Source organism: Rhinoderma darwinii, chromosome 6 (assembly GCF_050947455.1).
Source record: "Rhinoderma darwinii isolate aRhiDar2 chromosome 6, aRhiDar2.hap1, whole genome shotgun sequence".
Taxonomy (NCBI): Eukaryota; Metazoa; Chordata; class Amphibia; order Anura; family Rhinodermatidae; genus Rhinoderma; species Rhinoderma darwinii.
In genome coordinates, this window is record NC_134692.1 from 146,440,244 (window position 1) to 146,458,117 (window position 17,874).

General features: G+C 51.8%; 1 protein-coding gene across 1 annotated transcript in view; it reads left to right on the forward strand.

Moving 5' to 3' along the window:
• ABCB10 (ATP binding cassette subfamily B member 10) overlaps positions 1-17,874 on the forward strand; it is a 38,465-nt gene that overhangs the window by 17,847 nt on the left and 2,744 nt on the right. The window contains exons 5-12 of the mRNA XM_075830971.1: positions 1-70; positions 237-372; positions 662-757; positions 1,334-1,543; positions 1,978-2,057; positions 3,879-4,059; positions 5,176-5,219; positions 5,845-5,879. The exon at positions 1-70 is cut by the window's left edge and continues 77 nt beyond it. Of these exons, the coding sequence (XP_075687086.1) occupies positions 1-70; positions 237-372; positions 662-757; positions 1,334-1,543; positions 1,978-2,057; positions 3,879-4,059; positions 5,176-5,219; positions 5,845-5,879 (852 nt within the window). The remainder of the gene's footprint in view (positions 71-236; positions 373-661; positions 758-1,333; positions 1,544-1,977; positions 2,058-3,878; positions 4,060-5,175; positions 5,220-5,844; positions 5,880-17,874) is intronic.

Sequence of the window (17,874 nt, forward strand, 5' to 3'; positions counted from 1 at the left end):
CGGTAAAGTGGGCTATGTGCTGGACCTGGCTTATAAGGAGGCCTTTGCCCGCGCCGGTTTCTTTGGCCTTGTGAGTACTGGCACCATGTCCTCATTGTGTCCCGTCTTCTGTGCTGACATTATGGGGTCATTACTCAGTATCGTGACTTCGGTCATAGGGGGGAACCAGACATATGGGCCGTAACAGGAGATTTTTCCATTCTAAACCTGAACGCGCTGTGTTTTGTGTCCTGCAGACCGGCCTGTCCGGGAACCTCATTGTGTTGGCTGTGTTATATAAAGGTGGCCTGCTGACCGGCGCCGCGCACATGACCGTGGGCGATCTCTCCTCCTTCCTGATGTACGCCTTCTGGGTGGGGATCAGCATTGGAGGTACACACAATATTAAACATGTTACTGACAATGTGTCCAAATTCTGGAAACTTCTAGGGTGTGAAGTCGCTGACCTCGTGGTCCCGGTTATTCTCAAGGGACTCACAGAAAGGTCAATGATTGAGGAGTCCAGAGTTGGTTTCCATCATTAGACTGTTCTCTCTGAGATATGACGGAACGTTGCGCTGTGACCTGTAGATACAGAGGGAATATCTGCTGCCGGCCGCGTATCCGGTGCAGCTGGAACTACCCGGAAGTCATGTATTTATGGCCCCAATTTGTATCCTAGGGATCAGTTCTTTCTATTCGGAGCTGATGAAGGGATTTGGCGCCGGATCCCGTATCTGGGAACTGCTGGACCGGAAACCTGTGATGTCTTTCAATGGTGAGAGCAAAATACTGACGATAAGAAGGAAACCTGAACACCGAGACCGGAAAATAAAGCCATGGAGATTTTGAGAGTAGCGGGAGGACGATCCTCATATAACACTTCTGGGCATTTTGGGGTTGACATTTCCCTCACATTTTAACTTCTTGTTAGTAATGAATGATAATGATTGTAATTGCTGGTGATTTATGGATGAGGAAATATTGATTATGAACAATGATAAATAATGGTGATTGGTGGATGAATGATGTGTGATGATGATGATGATTGAGTATTGATTATGAATGATTGGTGTCTGATCCGGATGATGGATGATTGATGATGAAATCTTGATTATGAACAATGATAAATAATGGTGATAGGTGATTGGGGGATGAATGATGTGTGATTCTAGATGCTGATGTCTGATCCTGATGATGATGATTGAGTATTGATTATGAATGATTGGCGGCTGATCCTGATGATGATGATGATGATGATTGATCCTGATGATGATGATGATGATGATTGATCCTGATGATGATGAACTTCTGTATTTGTGATTCTCATTCTTTTCTTGGTTGGTCGTTACAGAGGGATTAGTGATTACACCAGAAAAGTTTAAAGGTGCCTTGGAGTTCCATGATGTCAGCTTCACGTACCCAAGCCGACCTGACGCTCCTATTTTCCAAGGACTGAACCTCTCCGTCCCATCTGGTTCTGTGATGGCTGTGGTGGGACCAAGCGGCTCTGGAAAATCCACCCTAGTTTCGCTGCTCTTGCGGCTGTATGATCCCAGTGCAGGTAAGTGGAAGACGTGGGACGCAGATCATGCTGGAGCTGACGCATCGACTCCTCCAGCTCCGGAATTAGGAATGACTTTGCCCCAATTGGCAAGGCAGATTGTTGGGTTATAGCCGGATGGGCACTGAGCGCTGGTTTTGTTGGGTTATACCCGGATGGGCACTGAGCGCTGGTTTTGTTGGGTTATACCCGGATGGGCACTGAGCGCTTGTTTTGTTGGGTTATACCCGGATGGGCACTGAGCGCTTGTTTTGTTGGGTTATACCCGGATGGGCACTGAGCGCTGGTTTTGTTGGGTTTCATCAGCCCCAGGTTTTTCCACCCGTTGGGGGTGACGTCACTGCTGTGGGGTCGTCTTCTCGCTCTCCAGGCTCAGGTCGGTCGTACTGGTATTTATTTGGTGCGATGATTTTGTCCTCCATTTGTTTTCCCAGGTTCTGTCCACGTTGATGGTCACGATGTGCGTCATTTAAACCCTCTCTGGTTACGGTCTAAGATCGGCACGGTCAGCCAGGTAATCGTCACCACCTTTATTATGTCCGCGATCCTCCAGCCTCACAGATGGTCCATGACTCTGTAGCGAGATTTTATGTCGCTCTAAATTGTCACGGACTTACCACGGTGGCCAATTCAAAGGTGATTGAGACTTTGCTCACCTCTACAGCCCATGAGGGGTCATCTGGTCTTCTCAATAGGCAGGACGGCGTTTCTACACCCGACTCTTCGTTGAGGCCAGCGTTACAATGTCTCACCGCTCTGCCCCTGCCCCATTTGGGAGTTTCTGGTCCTGCAGACCCCAGAATATATTTTTGAAAAATGAAGGTATTGCCCCTCACAATGTCCCCCCCCCCCCCCCCATTTATCGGTAGCAGAGATTTATGATGCAGTTATTCCACAGATGCAGCAACCAGTCCTTACCGTCATGCCCTGAGGGGTATTTGTACGTTTGTTGGGGTTTGTGCGGATTTTATGTCCTTCTGTTATCAGCTCCATGAAAGTCCTAGTCTCTGCTGCGCACGGTTCTGCTCTAGATCGCCATGGTTGTAGGTCCCCAGTTGTTTTTAGAAATGTTATGAGAACCCACGGAGAGGATTTACTGAAATGCTGCCCTTGTGGGACTATTGGGCCCCAACCCATTAGGGCCCCCGGAGTTCAATGCAATTGAGCCATTTTTTAATGTCTCTTCCACCACCAAAGTCTTACAGACCAGATAAAACACCCGTTGAGGATCTGTCTGGTGCCGGCCTGATCAGTCACCCTTCACCTCTGACCTGCGCTCTTCTTCAGGACCCTCCAGGGCGAGCACCTCCATCCTTTATACTGCAGTGGGAGATGGATCTCAACATCGTCTTCACTCCCGAACAGAGACGAAAAACGTTTACCTTGACACGTGAAGCCCCTCTTAGCGTTCTCTTCCAGGAAGCCAATTACACATTACTATCTGATGGTACAGAGCGCCTCTCGTCTCCACGCCATTAGCTGAACCGCTGACCCAAACGGCTGGAGATGTGGCAGAGAAAAGGGGGATTTACACCGGGCGATTATCGGGCAGATCATTAGTTCATACAAGGCTCGTTGCCGATAATTGTCCTGGGTAAACGGATCAGCGATCAGCAGATGAACGAGCAAACACCGGATCACCCGCTGATCGGATCGTTTTATAAAAGTAAAATATTCTGGTTGTCGGCGGCTCATCTTGGTGTGTAAACCGGAGACGCGCTGCCGACATGACGATAATGTATGGGGACGAGGGATCGGAGTGACAGGAGCAAGCGAGCCCCGATCTATGATGTCTCGTTGACCGGCGCTCGCTGCACCAGCCGATTATCAGCCGTGTAATAGGGCCTAAATGGGCACCCTGCTCCGTACTTTTTGGTCATGCCACTTGCTGACCCCTTTTTGGGAGGGTATCGGACTATAGATGGAATCCTCGGAGTTACGTTAGACCTGAACCCTGCATTGTTCTTTCTTAGTCACCGCGAGACTCCAGTCGCCTCCTTCAAACACTCGTTGCTTTGTTGTGTAACCGGGGCAGCGAGGATGTGTGTCCCTTTAATGTGGAAAAAACGGTCGCTCCCTCACTCTCCTTATGGGTGTCCAAAAGATAACGATACGGTACCCCAGGATGGGACTTCAGAAATCAGATGAATCCCGCTCACTTCTACGAGGCTCTTGGAAGAGTAGGGTGGAGTTACAATATCAGTGTCGAGCCAACTAGGCTTTTCATTTTGGGGTCTTTTTCTCCTTCCCTATTCCTTTTTATATTAGAGTCTTATATTTATATATATATAATCAAAATGAATACATGCTGCCCTTTCCTTTGTCATTGCTGCAGGAGCCAGTCCTGTTTTCCTGTTCAATCTCGGAGAACATCGCCTACGGGGCAGAAGAAGCTTCTACAGTCACCCAGGAGCAGATCCGGAGGGTGGCCGAGGTCGCCAATGCCATGGGATTCATTGAAAATTTTCCAAAAGGATTTGACACTGTGGTGGGGGAGAAAGGCGTCCTCCTGTCAGGTATGGCCACCTCAAGAACTGCAAGGAACCGGCCCAGGTCTCCTAGTAGACGTACGGCAAGATTGGCAACTGGTGCGTCCAGTGAGGACGGTTGATCCTATTCCAGGCGGTGGAATGATCCGCAGGCTCAGGGCTATTGAAGCTGTTGGTTGTCATGTCTATTTCATCTAGGGCCCGGCAGACAACTCCTCAGAATGGACTTTCTAATATCAAACCCCCCCCCGACCCCACAAGTTGTCAGAACGAGTCCCGTTGACCTTGAGAAGGAGTTTGTAGCAATGGCCACACATCAAACTGGTCCCTTCTGATGGTCCTCGGACCAAGCCTGACCCCCCCCCCCCCCCCCCCCATCCCTAATAATTCTGTAGGTGCACAGGGACAGGGAAAAGGATTGGACTAAAAACTCCACACACTGCAAACTTCTCCTGGGGATTTTTCCTCTGTTTCTTGAACATTAATCAAAACCTTTATGTAACTCCGACTTCTTCTCCTTCTCCAACATTTGTCTTCTGTTACAGACGCCCCGTTACCTCCCCTGACACCTCTGTTATAGGAAATACTTCTTTTCTTAGGACTCTGCCTTGTGCCGTTCCTCTATAACTCCTCCTGGAAATGTATGAATCGATTTATAACTGGATGTCCCTGCACAGTCGTGAGAACAAAAGATGAAAAGACCATTCATTTAATCTGAAAATAATTATTGGTCTCCCATGTGCGGCGCTTCGGCTGAGCGTTCGACTATTTTAAGCACTCGACGTCACACACGGGTGGCAAATAAAAAGCGACTTGATTGAATTGATGCTGCAGACTTTTGAACTTTGTCCTGAACAGAAGAATTTGGGGACTGTGCTGGGACGCAGTCCTATGACAAGTGGAATGGTAACACCCAGTTGTCAATTTATTCAGACATTTCCAGTAGGAATAACAGAGGAACGGCACAACTCAGAGCTCTAAGATAAGTTGCCCCAGAATTGTTAATGTAATTATGAGGAATAGAAGTATTTACTAAGACGGAGAGTCCGGAGGGCGGACAGGTGATCTATAAGTCGTGTTTAAGATTGAATGATTTGATTTTTTCCGTCCTCCGTGACACGTCCACCGTTTTTATATTTTCAGGAGGACAGAAACAAAGAATTGCCATTGCCAGAGCGTTACTCAAGGTGAATCTCCTGATAAGATGCATGATTGTTCCTATAGGGGGCAGTGTCACAATCTGGTTACAAAATAGTTATTCATATGATATTAATCCATAAATGAAATCCGTCTTCTTGTGCCGCTTCATGGGGGAGGGGAGGGGGCTCATGAAGAGGATGAGGAATACAGCGGCCAAAGTGATTTGTATTTATTTAGTTATTGATCGCGTGTATCCTCCAGCCTGTCCGTACTCCGTTACAGATCAGATTTTTTATTTTTTCAGTTTATTTTACAGCTTGAGTTTTTACCGGAGACTTCCATTGTTTCTCTTCTAGGTATTACCATTGATTTTTCCGTAGGCATTAACTTTCACAGGCCGTGTCTACGGTGTAAAGGGGTTGTATGAAATTGGTCGGAAGGTTCTACTTTTATTCCAGAAACAGCGCCCCTCCTGTCCATGGTTATGTCTGGTATTGCAGTCGGCTCTATTCACTTGAACCTACAGTATCAGGCCATTATAAGGCCATAATGTAACTGCATATTACGGCCACATTACCTGGACCCTGAACTTGTGCTGGTCGCTGTTGGTTTAGATTTTTTTTTTTTTTTAAGCTTTTTATGTTTTAATGGTTTGTTTTTTCTCTTCGTTAGAACCCCAGAATCCTTCTTCTGGACGAGGCAACAAGGTAATGTTAATAATCACTAGTATCGCGCTTGTTGCTTCTTTTATACAGATTCCATTGTTAATGGTCTTTTACCAACTAAGGGTTAAATCCTTGGACACATTTGCTCCATGTAAACCAGGCTGAGATCTGTGCTGGGGATTCCGCTACTGGAGAATCCCCTGGAGTTACTGTCCATATATGGACAGTGACGTCTGTGGCTACCTCTGGAATCCCCTGCCGACTCTCTGGTCTGGAGGTTCCGCTACTGGAGAAGCCCCTGGCGTCACAATCCATATATGGACAATGACATCAGGGGCTCCCTCTAGGAGTGAAATCCCCGGCCAGAGGGATTCTGCTCCTACAGGGAGCTTCGGTGCCGCTATAAACATGGTGGGTGCTATCTACATGGGGGGGGTGTCATTTATAGGCGGGGTGCTATCTACAGTGGGGGGGTGGTGCTATCTACATCGGCACTGTGGCACTATATGGGGGGTGACAATGGGGGACACTGTTGTGCTATCTACATGGGCACTGGCACTTTATATGTGGGCACTGTGGCACTATCAAACAGGGTCATTGCAGCACTATCTATATGGGCACTGAGGTGTTTTCAGGGGGTTTGGACAGTAAAACCAACACATTAATTCAATCAGTTTTTTTTTAACGGCAAAGAAAAACAGACAGTTGATCCGTTTTTAATGGCCGTTTTTTTTTTCACTGTTGTGTGAATGTCGACTTATAGAGATATTGTTGTTATACAGATATTATTATGTTGTTGTTATTATACAGATGTTACTTTTTCTAAGGCCTCTTTCACACGACAGTGAAAAACGGCCATGTGATGGCCGTCCTTTTAACGGCTTTCACATGGCCGTTTTCAGAACAATGATATTCTATGGGTGCATTCACACGGCCGTTTTTTTAACGGCCCGTGAATAATGGCCGTCAAAAAATAGGACATGTCCTATTTTTGGCCGTTTTAACGGCCTGACGGCCCCCATAGAAGTCAATGGATCCGTTTTTAACGGCTGTCAATACATGTAACAACCGTTAAAAACGGATCTGTTACATGGGCACTGGCAAGGGAACTACTAGTTCCCTTGCTGGCTATTGTTGGCATACTCACGTTTGCGGCGCTTCTTCACGTGTGGTCACTCGTCTTCATGGGTTTGAAGGCGCCTCGATGACGTCATCGCCCCGTCGCGCTGCCTTGCCAGATCCCGTGCAGACAAGTGACCACAAGTGAAGAAGAGGAGAGACAGCGCTGCTCTCGTGAGTATGTGGCACAATCTACAGCGAGGCTGGTGTGGCATCTACAGCGAGGCTGGTGTGGCATCTACAGGGAGGCTGGTGTGGCATCTACAGGAAGGCTGGTGTGGCATCTACAGGGAGGCTGGTGTGGCATCATCTACAGGGAGGCTGGTGTGGCATCATCTACAGGGAGGCTGGTGTGGCATCATCTACAGGGAGGCTGGTGTGGCATCATCTACAGGGAGGCTGGTGTGGCATCTACAGGGAGGCTGGTGTGGCATCTACAGGGAGGCTGGTGTGGCATCTACAGGGAGGCTGGTGTGGCATCTACAGGTAGGCTGGTGTGGCATCTACAGGCAGGCTGGTGTGGCATCTACAGGGAGGCTGGTGTGGCATCTACAGGGAGGCTGGTGTGGCATCTACAGGGAGGCTGGTGTGGCATCTACAGGGAGGCTGGTGTGGCATCTACAGGGAGGCTGGTGTGGCATCTACAGGGAGGCTGGTGTGGCATCTACAGGGAGGCTGGTGTGGCATCTACAGGGAGGCTGGTGTGGCATCTACAGGCAGGCTGGTGTGGCATCTACAGGGAGGCTGGTGTGGCATCTACAGGGAGGCTGGTGTGGCATCTACAGGGAGGCTGGTGTGGCATCTACAGGGAGGCTGGTGTGGCATCTACAGGGAGGCTGGTGTGGCATCTACAGGCAGGCTGGTGTGGCATCTACAGGCAGGCTGGTGTGGCATCTACAGGCAGGCTGGTGTGGCATCTACAGGGAGGCTGGTGTGGCATCTACAGGGAGGCTGGTGTGGCATCTACAGGGAGGCTGGTGTGGCATCTACAGGGAGGCTGGTGTGGCATCTACAGGGAGGCTGGTGTGGCATCTACAGGCAGGCTGGTGTGGCATCTACAGGGAGGCTGGTGTGGCATCTACAGGGAGGCTGGTGTGGCATCTACAGGGAGGCTGGTGTGGCATCTGCAGGGAGGCTGGTGTGGCATCTACAGGGAGGCTGGTGTGGCATCTACAGGGAGGCTGGTGTGGCATCTACAGGGAGGCTGGTGTGGCATCTACAGGCAGGCTGGTGTGGCATCTACAGGCAGGCTGGTGTGGCATCTACAGGCAGGCTGGTGTGGCATCTACAGGGAGGCTGGTGTGGCATCTACAGGGAGGCTGGTGTGGCATCTACAGGGAGGCTGGTGTGGCATCTACAGGGAGGCTGGTGTGGCATCTACAGGGAGGCTGGTGTGGCATCATGTACAGGGAGGCTGGTGTGGCATCATGTACAGGGAGGCTGGTGTGGCATCATGTACAGGGAGGCTGGTGTGGCATCATGTACAGGGAGGCTGGTGTGGCATCATGTACAGGGAGGCTGGTGTGGCATCATCTGCAGGGAGGCAGGTGTGGCATGATCTGCAGGGAGGCAGGTGTGGCATGATCTGCAGGGAGGCAGGTGTGGCATGATCTGCAGGGAGGCTGGTGTGGCATGATCTGCAGGGAGGCTGGTGTGGCATGATCTGCAGGGAGGCTGGTGTGGCATGATCTGCAGGGAGGCTGGTGTGGCATGATCTGCAGGGAGGCTGGTGTGGCATGATCTGCAGGGAGGCTGGTGTGGCATGATCTACAGGGAGGCAGGTGTGGCATCATCTACAGGGAGGCAGGTGTGGCATCATCTACAGGGAGGCGTGTGGCATATACAAGAAGGCTGTGTGGCATCATATACAGGGAGGTGTGTGGCATATACAGGGAGGTGCGTGGCATCATATACAGGGAGGCGTGTGGCATCTACAGGGGGCGTGTGGCATCATCTACAGGGAGGTGTGTGACATCATATACAGGGAGGTGTGTGGCATCTACAGGGAGGCGTGTGACATCATATACAGGGAGGTGTGTGGCATCATATACAGGGAGGTGTGTGGCATCATGTACAGGGAGGCGTGTGACATCATATACAGGGAGGTGTGTGGCATCATATACAGGGAGGTGCGTGGCATCATATACAGGGAGGCGTGTGACATCATATACAGGGAGGTGTGTGGCATCATATACAGGGAGGTGTGTGGCATCTACAGGGAGGCGTGTGACATCATATACAGGGAGGTGTGTGGCATCATATACAGGGAGGTGTGTGGCATCATGTACAGGGAGGCGTGTGGCATCATGTACAGGGAGGCGTGTGACATCATGTACAGGGAGGCTGGTGTGGCATCATGTACAGGGAGGCTGGTGTGGCATCATGTACAGGGAGGCTGGTGTGGCATCATCTACAGGGAGGCTGGTGTGGCATCATCTACAGGGAGGCATGTGTGGCATCATCTGCAGGGAGGCAGGTGTGGCATCATCTGCAGGGAGGCAGGTGTGGCATCATCTGCAGGGAGGCAGGTGTGGCATGATCTGCAGGGAGGCAGGTGTGGCATGATCTGCAGGGAGGCAGGTGTGGCATGATCTACAGGGAGGCAGGTGTGGCATGATCTACAGGGAGGCAGGTGTGGCATCATCTACAGGGAGGCGTGTGGCATATACAAGAAGGCTGTGTGGCATCATATACAGGGAGGTGTGTGGCATATACAGGGAGGTGCGTGGCATCATATACAGGGAGGCGTGTGACATCATATACAGGGAGGCGTGTGACATATACAGGGAGGCGTGTGACATATACAGGGAGGCGTGTGACATCATATACAGGGAGGTGTGTGGCATCATGTACAGGGAGGTGTGTGGCATCTACAGGGAGGCGTGTGGCATCTACAGGGAGGTGTGTGACATCATATACAGGGAGGTGTGTGGCATCATATACAGGGAGGCGTGTGGCATCTACAGGGAGGTGTGTGACATCATATACAGGGAGGCGTGTGGCATCATATACAGGGAGGCGTGTGGCATCTACAGGGAGGCGTGTGGCATCTACAGGGAGGCGTGTGGCATCTACAGGGAGGCGTGTGACATCATATACAGGGAGGCGTGTGACATCATATACAGGGAGGCGTGTGCCATCATATACAGGGAGGCGTGTGACATCATATACAGGGAGGCGTGTGGCATCATATACAGGGAGGCGTGTGGCATCATATACAGGGAGGTGTGTGGCATCATATACAGGGAGGTGTGTGACATATACAGGGAGGCGTGTGACATCATATACAGGGAGGCGTGTGACATCATATACAGGGAGGCGTGTGGCATCATATACAGGGAGGCTGGTGTGGCATCATATACAGGGAGGCGTGTGGCATCATATACAGGGAGGCTGGTGTGGCATCATATACAGGGAGGCGTGTGGCATCATATACAGGGAGGCTGGTGTGGCATCATATACAGGGAGGCGTGTGGCATCATATACAGGGAGGCTGGTGTGGCATCATATACAGGGAGGCGTGTGGCATCATATACAGGGAGGCTGGTGTGGCATCATATACAGGGAGGCTGGTGTGGCATGTACAGGGAGGCTGGTGTGGCATCATGTACAGGGAGGCTGGTGTGGCATCATCTGCAGGGAGGCAGGTGTGGCATGATCTGCAGGGAGGCAGGTGTGGCATGATCTGCAGGGAGGCTGGTGTGGCATGATCTGCAGGGAGGCTGGTGTGGCATGATCTGCAGGGAGGCTGGTGTGGCATGATCTGCAGGGAGGCTGGTGTGGCATGATCTGCAGGGAGGCTGGTGTGGCATGATCTACAGGGAGGCAGGTGTGGCATGATCTGCAGGGAGGCTGGTGTGGCATGATCTGCAGGGAGGCTGGTGTGGCATGATCTACAGGGAGGCAGGTGTGGCATGATCTACAGGGAGGCAGGTGTGGCATCATCTACAGGGAGGCAGGTGTGGCATCATCTACAGGGAGGCGTGTGGCATATACAAGAAGGCTGTGTGGCATCATATACAGGGAGGTGTGTGGCATATACAGGGAGGTGCGTGGCATCATATACAGGGAGGTGCGTGGCATCATATACAGGGAGGTGCGTGGCATCATCTACAGGGAGGTGTGTGACATCATATACAGGGAGGTGTGTGGCATCATATACAGGGAGGTGTGTGGCATCTACAGGGAGGCGTGTGACATCATATACAGGGAGGTGTGTGGCATCATATACAGGGAGGTGTGTGGCATCATGTACAGGGAGGCGTGTGGCATCATGTACAGGGAGGCGTGTGACATCATGTACAGGGAGGCTGGTGTGGCATCATGTACAGGGAGGCTGGTGTGGCATCATCTACAGGGAGGCTGGTGTGGCATCATCTACAGGGAGGCATGTGTGGCATCATCTGCAGGGAGGCAGGTGTGGCATGATCTGCAGGGAGGCAGGTGTGGCATGATCTGCAGGGAGGCAGGTGTGGCATGATCTGCAGGGAGGCTGGTGTGGCATGATCTGCAGGGAGGCAGGTGTGGCATGATCTACAGGGAGGCAGGTGTGGCATCATCTACAGGGAGGCAGGTGTGGCATCATCTACAGGGAGGCGTGTGGCATATACAAGAAGGCTGTGTGGCATCATATACAGGGAGGTGCGTGGCATCATATACAGGGAGGCGTGTGACATCATATACAGGGAGGCGTGTGACATCATATACAGGGAGGTGTGTGACATCATATACAGGGAGGTGTGTGGCATCATGTACAGGGAGGTGTGTGGCATCTACAGGGAGGCGTGTGGCATCTACAGGGAGGTGTGTGACATCATATACAGGGAGGTGTGTGACATCATATACAGGGAGGTGTGTGGCATCATATACAGGGAGGCGTGTGGCATCTACAGGGAGGCGTGTGGCATCTACAGGGAGGCGTGTGGCATCTACAGGGAGGCGTGTGACATCATATACAGGGAGGCGTGTGACATCATATACAGGGAGGCGTGTGCCATCATATACAGGGAGGCGTGTGACATCATATACAGGGAGGCGTGTGGCATCATATACAGGGAGGCGTGTGGCATCATATACAGGGAGGTGTGTGGCATCATATACAGGGAGGTGTGTGACATATACAGGGAGGCGTGTGACATCATATACAGGGAGGTGTGTGACATCATATACAGGGAGGTGTGTGGCATCATGTACAGGGAGGCGTGTGACATCATATACAGGGAGGTGTGTGACATCATATACAGGGAGGTGTGTGGCATCATATACAGGGAGGCGTGTGGCATCATATACAGGGAGGCGTGTGGCATCATATACAGGGAGGCGTGTGGCATCATATACAGGGAGGCGTGTGGCATCATATACAGGGAGGCGTGTGACATCATATACAGGGAGGTGTGTGACATCATATACAGGGAGGCGTGTGACATCATATACAGGGAGGCGTGTGACATCATATACAGGGAGGCGTGTGACATCATATACAGGGAGGTGTGTGGCATCATATACAGGGAGGCGTGTGGCATCTACAGGGAGGCGTGTGGCATCATATACAGGGAGGCGTGTGGCATCATATACAGGGGGGTGTGTGACATCATATACAGGGAGGCGTGTGACATCATATACAGGGAGGCGTGTGGCATCATATACAGGGAGGCGTGTGGCATCTACAAGGAGGCGTGTGGCATCTACAGGGAGGCGTGTGGCATCTACAGGGAGGTGTGTGACATCATATACAGGGAGGTGTGTGACATCATATACAGGGAGGTGTGTGGCATCTACAGGGAGGCGTGTGGCATCTACAGGGAGGTGTGTGACATCATATACAGGGAGGTGTGTGGCATCTACAGGGAGGCGTGTGGCATCATATACAGGGAGGCGTGTGGCATCATATACAGGGAGGCGTGTGGCATCATATACAGGGAGGCGTGTGACATCATATACAGGGAGGCGTGTGACATCATATACAGGGAGGCGTGTGACATCATATACAGGGAGGCGTGTGACATCATATACAGGGAGGCGTGTGGCATCATATACAGGGAGGTGTGTGGCATCTACAGGGAGGCGTGTGACATCATATACAGGGAGGTGTGTGGCATCATATACAGGGAGGCGTGTGACATCATATACAGGGAGGCGTGTGGCATCATATACAGGGAGGTGTGTGGCATCATATACAGGGAGGTGTGTGGCATCATATACAGGGAGGTGTGTGACATCATATACAGGGAGGTGTGTGGCATCTACAGGGAGGCGTGTGGCATCTACAGGGAGGTGTGTGACATCATATACAGGGAGGTGTGTGGCATCATATACAGGGTGGTGTGTGGCATCATATACAGGGAGGTGTGTGGCATCTACAGGGAGGCGTGTGGCATCTACAGGGAGGCGTGTGACATCATATACAGGGAGGTGTGTGGCATCATATACAGGGAGGTGTGTGACATCATATACAGGGAGGTGTGTGGCATCATATACAGGGAGGTGTGTGACATCATATACAGGGAGGTGTGTGGCATCTACAGGGAGGTGTGTGACATCATATACAGGGAGGTGTGTGGCATCTACAGGGAGGCGTGTGGCATCTACAGGGAGGCGTGTGACATCATATACAGGGAGGTGTGTGGCATCATATACAGGGAGGCGTGTGACATCATATACAGGGAGGCGTGTGACATCATATACAGGGAGGCGTGTGACATCATATACAGGGAGGTGTGTGGCATCATATACAGGGAGGTGTGTGGCATCATATACAGGGAGGTGTGTGGCATCATATACAGGGAGGTGTGTGGCATCATATACAGGGAGGTGTGTGGCATCATATACAGGGAGGTGTGTGGCATCATATACAGGGAGGCGTGTGGCATCATATACAGGGAGGCGTGTGGCATCATATACAGGGAGGCGTGTGGCATCATATACAGGGAGGCGTGTGGCATCATATACAGGGAGGCGTGTGGCATCATATACAGGGAGGCGTGTGGCATCATATACAGGGAGGCGTGTGGCATCATATACAGGGAGGCGTGTGGCATCATATACAGGGAGGCGTGTGGCATCTACAGGGAGGCGTGTGGCATCATCTACAGGGAGGCGTGTGGCATCATCTACAGGGAGGCGTGTGGCATCATATACAGGGAGGCGTGTGGCATCATATACAGGGAGGCGTGTGGCATCTACAGGGAGGCGTGTGGCATCTACAGGGAGGCGTGTGACATCATATACAGGGAGGCGTGTGGCATCATATACAGGGAGGCGTGTGGCATCATATACAGGGAGGCGTGTGGCATCTACAGGGAGGCGTGTGACATCATATACAGGGAGGCGTGTGGCATCATATACAGGGAGGCGTGTGGCATCATATACAGGGAGGCGTGTGGCATCATATACAGGGAGGCGTGTGGCATCATATACAGGGAGGCGTGTGGCATCATATACAGGGAGGCGTGTGACATCATATACAGGGAGGCGTGTGGCATCATATACAGGGAGGTGTGTGGCATCATATACAGGGAGGCGTGTGGCATCATGTACAGGGAGGCGTGTGACATCATATACAGGGAGGTGTGTGGCATCTACAGGGAGGCGTGTGGCATCATATACAGGGAGGCGTGTGACATCATATACAGGGAGGCGTGTGACATCATATACAGGGAGGCGTGTGGCATCTACAGGGAGGCGTGTGGCATCATATACAGGGAGGCTGGTGTGACATCATATACAGGGAGGTGTGTGACATCATATACAGGGAGGTGTGTGGCATCATATACAGGGAGGCTGGTGTGGCATCATATACAGGGAGGCGTGTGGCATATACAAGAAGGCTGTGTGGCATCATATACAGGGAGGCGTGTGGCATCATATACAGGGAGGCGTGTGACATCATATACAGGGAGGCGTGTGACATCATATACAGGGAGGTGTGTGGCATATACAGGGAGGCGTGTGACATCATATACAGGGAGGTGTGTGGCATATACAGGGAGGCGTGTGACATCATATACAGGGAGGTGTGTGGCATCATATACAGGGAGGTGTGTGGCATCATATACAGGGAGGTGTGTGGCATCATATACAGGGAGGCGTGTGGCATATACAGGGAGGCGTGTGGCATCATATACAGGGAGGTGTGTGGCATCTACAGGGAGGCGTGTGGCATCTACAGGGAGGTGTGTGACATCATATACAGGGAGGTGTGTGGCATCATATACAGGGAGGCGTGTGGCATCTACAGGGAGGCGTGTGGCATCATATACAGGGAGGCGTGTGGCATCATATACAGGGAGGCGTGTGGCATCTACAGGGAGGCGTGTGGCATCTACAGGGAGGCGTGTGACATCATATACAGGGAGGTGTGTGGCATCTACAGGGAGGCGTGTGGCATCATATACAGGGAGGTGTGTGGCATCATATACAGGGAGGTGTGTGGCATCTACAGGGAGGTGTGTGACATCATATACAGGGAGGTGTGTGGCATCATATACAGGGAGGCGTGTGGCATCATATACAGGGAGGCGTGTGGCATATACAGGGAGGCGTGTGGCATCATATACAGGGAGGTGTGTGGCATCTACAGGGAGGCGTGTGGCATCTACAGGGAGGTGTGTGACATCATATACAGGGAGGTGTGTGGCATCATATACAGGGAGGTGTGTGGCATCATATACAGGGAGGTGTGTGGCATCTACAGGGAGGCGTGTGGCATCATATACAGGGAGGCGTGTGGCATCATATACAGGGAGGCGTGTGGCATCTACAGGGAGGCGTGTGGCATCTACAGGGAGGTGTGTGACATCATATACAGGGAGGTGTGTGGCATCTACAGGGAGGCGTGTGGCATCATATACAGGGAGGTGCGTGGCATCATATACAGGGAGGTGTGTGGCATCATATACAGGGAGGTGTGTGACATCATATACAGGGAGGTGTGTGGCATCATATACAGGGAGGCTGGTGTGGCATCATATACAGGGAGGCGTGTGGCATATACAAGAAGGCTGTGTGGCATCATATACAGGGAGGTGTGTGGCATCATCTACAGGGAGGCTGGTGTGGCATCATATACAGGGAGGCGTGTGGCATATACAAGAAGGCTGTGTGGCATCATATACAGGGAGGTGTGTGGCATCATCTACAGGGAGGCGTGTGGCATCATACACAGGGAGGTGTGTGGCATCATATACAGGGAGGTGTGTGACATCATATACAGGGAGGTGTGTGGCATATACAGGGAGGCGTGTGACATCATATACAGGGAGGTGTGTGGCATCATATACAGGGAGGTGTGTGGCATCATTTACAGGGAGGTGTGTGACATCATATACAGGGAGGTGTGTGGCATCATATACAGGGAGGTGTGTGGCATCATATACAGGGAGGTGTGTGGCATCATATACAGGGAGGTGTGTGGCATATACAGGGAGGCGTGTGGCATCATTTACAGGGAGGCGTGTGGCATCATGTACAGGGAGGCTGGTGTGGCATCATGTACAGGGAGGCTGGTGTGGCATCATGTACAGGGAGGCTGGTGTGGCATGATCTGCAGGGAGGCTGGTGTGGCATGATCTGCAGGGAGGCTGGTGTGGCATGATCTGCAGGGAGGCTGGTGTGGCATGATCTGCAGGGAGGCTGGTGTGGCATGATCTACAGGGAGGCGTGTGGCATATACAAGAAGGCTGTGTGGCATCATATACAGGGAGGTGTGTGGCATCTACAGGGGGCGTGTGGCATCATCTACAGGGAGGCAGGTGTGGCATCATCTACAGGGAGGCGTGTGGCATATACAAGAAGGCTGTGTGGCATCATATACAGGGAGGTGTGTGGCATCTACAGGGGGCGTGTGGCATCATCTACAGGGAGGTGTGTGACATCATATACAGGGAGGCGTGTGGCATCTACAGGGAGGCGTGTGGCATCTACAGGGAGGTGTGTGACATCATATACAGGGAGGTGTGTGGCATCATATACAGGGAGGCGTGTGGCATCTACAGGGAGGCGTGTGGCATCTACAGGGAGGCGTGTGGCATCTACAGGGAGGCGTGTGACATCATATACAGGGAGGCGTGTGACATCATATACAGGGAGGTGTGTGACATCATATACAGGGAGGCGTGTGACATCATATACAGGGAGGTGTGTGACATCATATACAGGGAGGTGTGTGGCATCTACAGGGAGGCGTGTGGCATCATATACAGGGAGGCGTGTGGCATCATATACAGGGAGGCGTGTGGCATCATATACAGGGAGGCGTGTGACATCATATACAGGGAGGCGTGTGACATCATATACAGGGAGGCGTGTGCCATCATATACAGGGAGGTGTGTGGCATCTACAGGGAGGCGTGTGGCATCTACAGGGAGGCGTGTGGCATCATATACAGGGAGGCGTGTGACATCATATACAGGGAGGTGTGTGACATCATATACAGGAGGGCTGTGTGACATCATATACAGGGAGGCGTGTGACATCATATACAGGGAGGCGTGTGACATCATATACAGGGAGGCGTGTGACATCATATACAGGGAGGCGTGTGGCATCATATACAGGGAGGCGTGTGGCATCATATACAGGGAGGCGTGTGGCATCATATACAGGGAGGCGTGTGGCATCATATACAGGGAGGCGTGTGGCATCATATACAGGGAGGCGTGTGGCATCATATACAGGGAGGTGTGTGACATCATATACAGGGAGGTGTGTGGCATCATATACAGGGAGGCGTGTGACATCATCTACAGGGAGGCGTGTTGCATCTACAGGGAGGCGTGTGACATCATATACAGGGAGGCGTGTGGCATCATATACAGGGTGGTGTGTGGCATCTACAGGGAGGCGTGTGGCATCATATACAGGGAGGTGTGTGGCATCTACAGGGAGGCGTGTGGCATCATATACAGGGAGGCGTGTGGC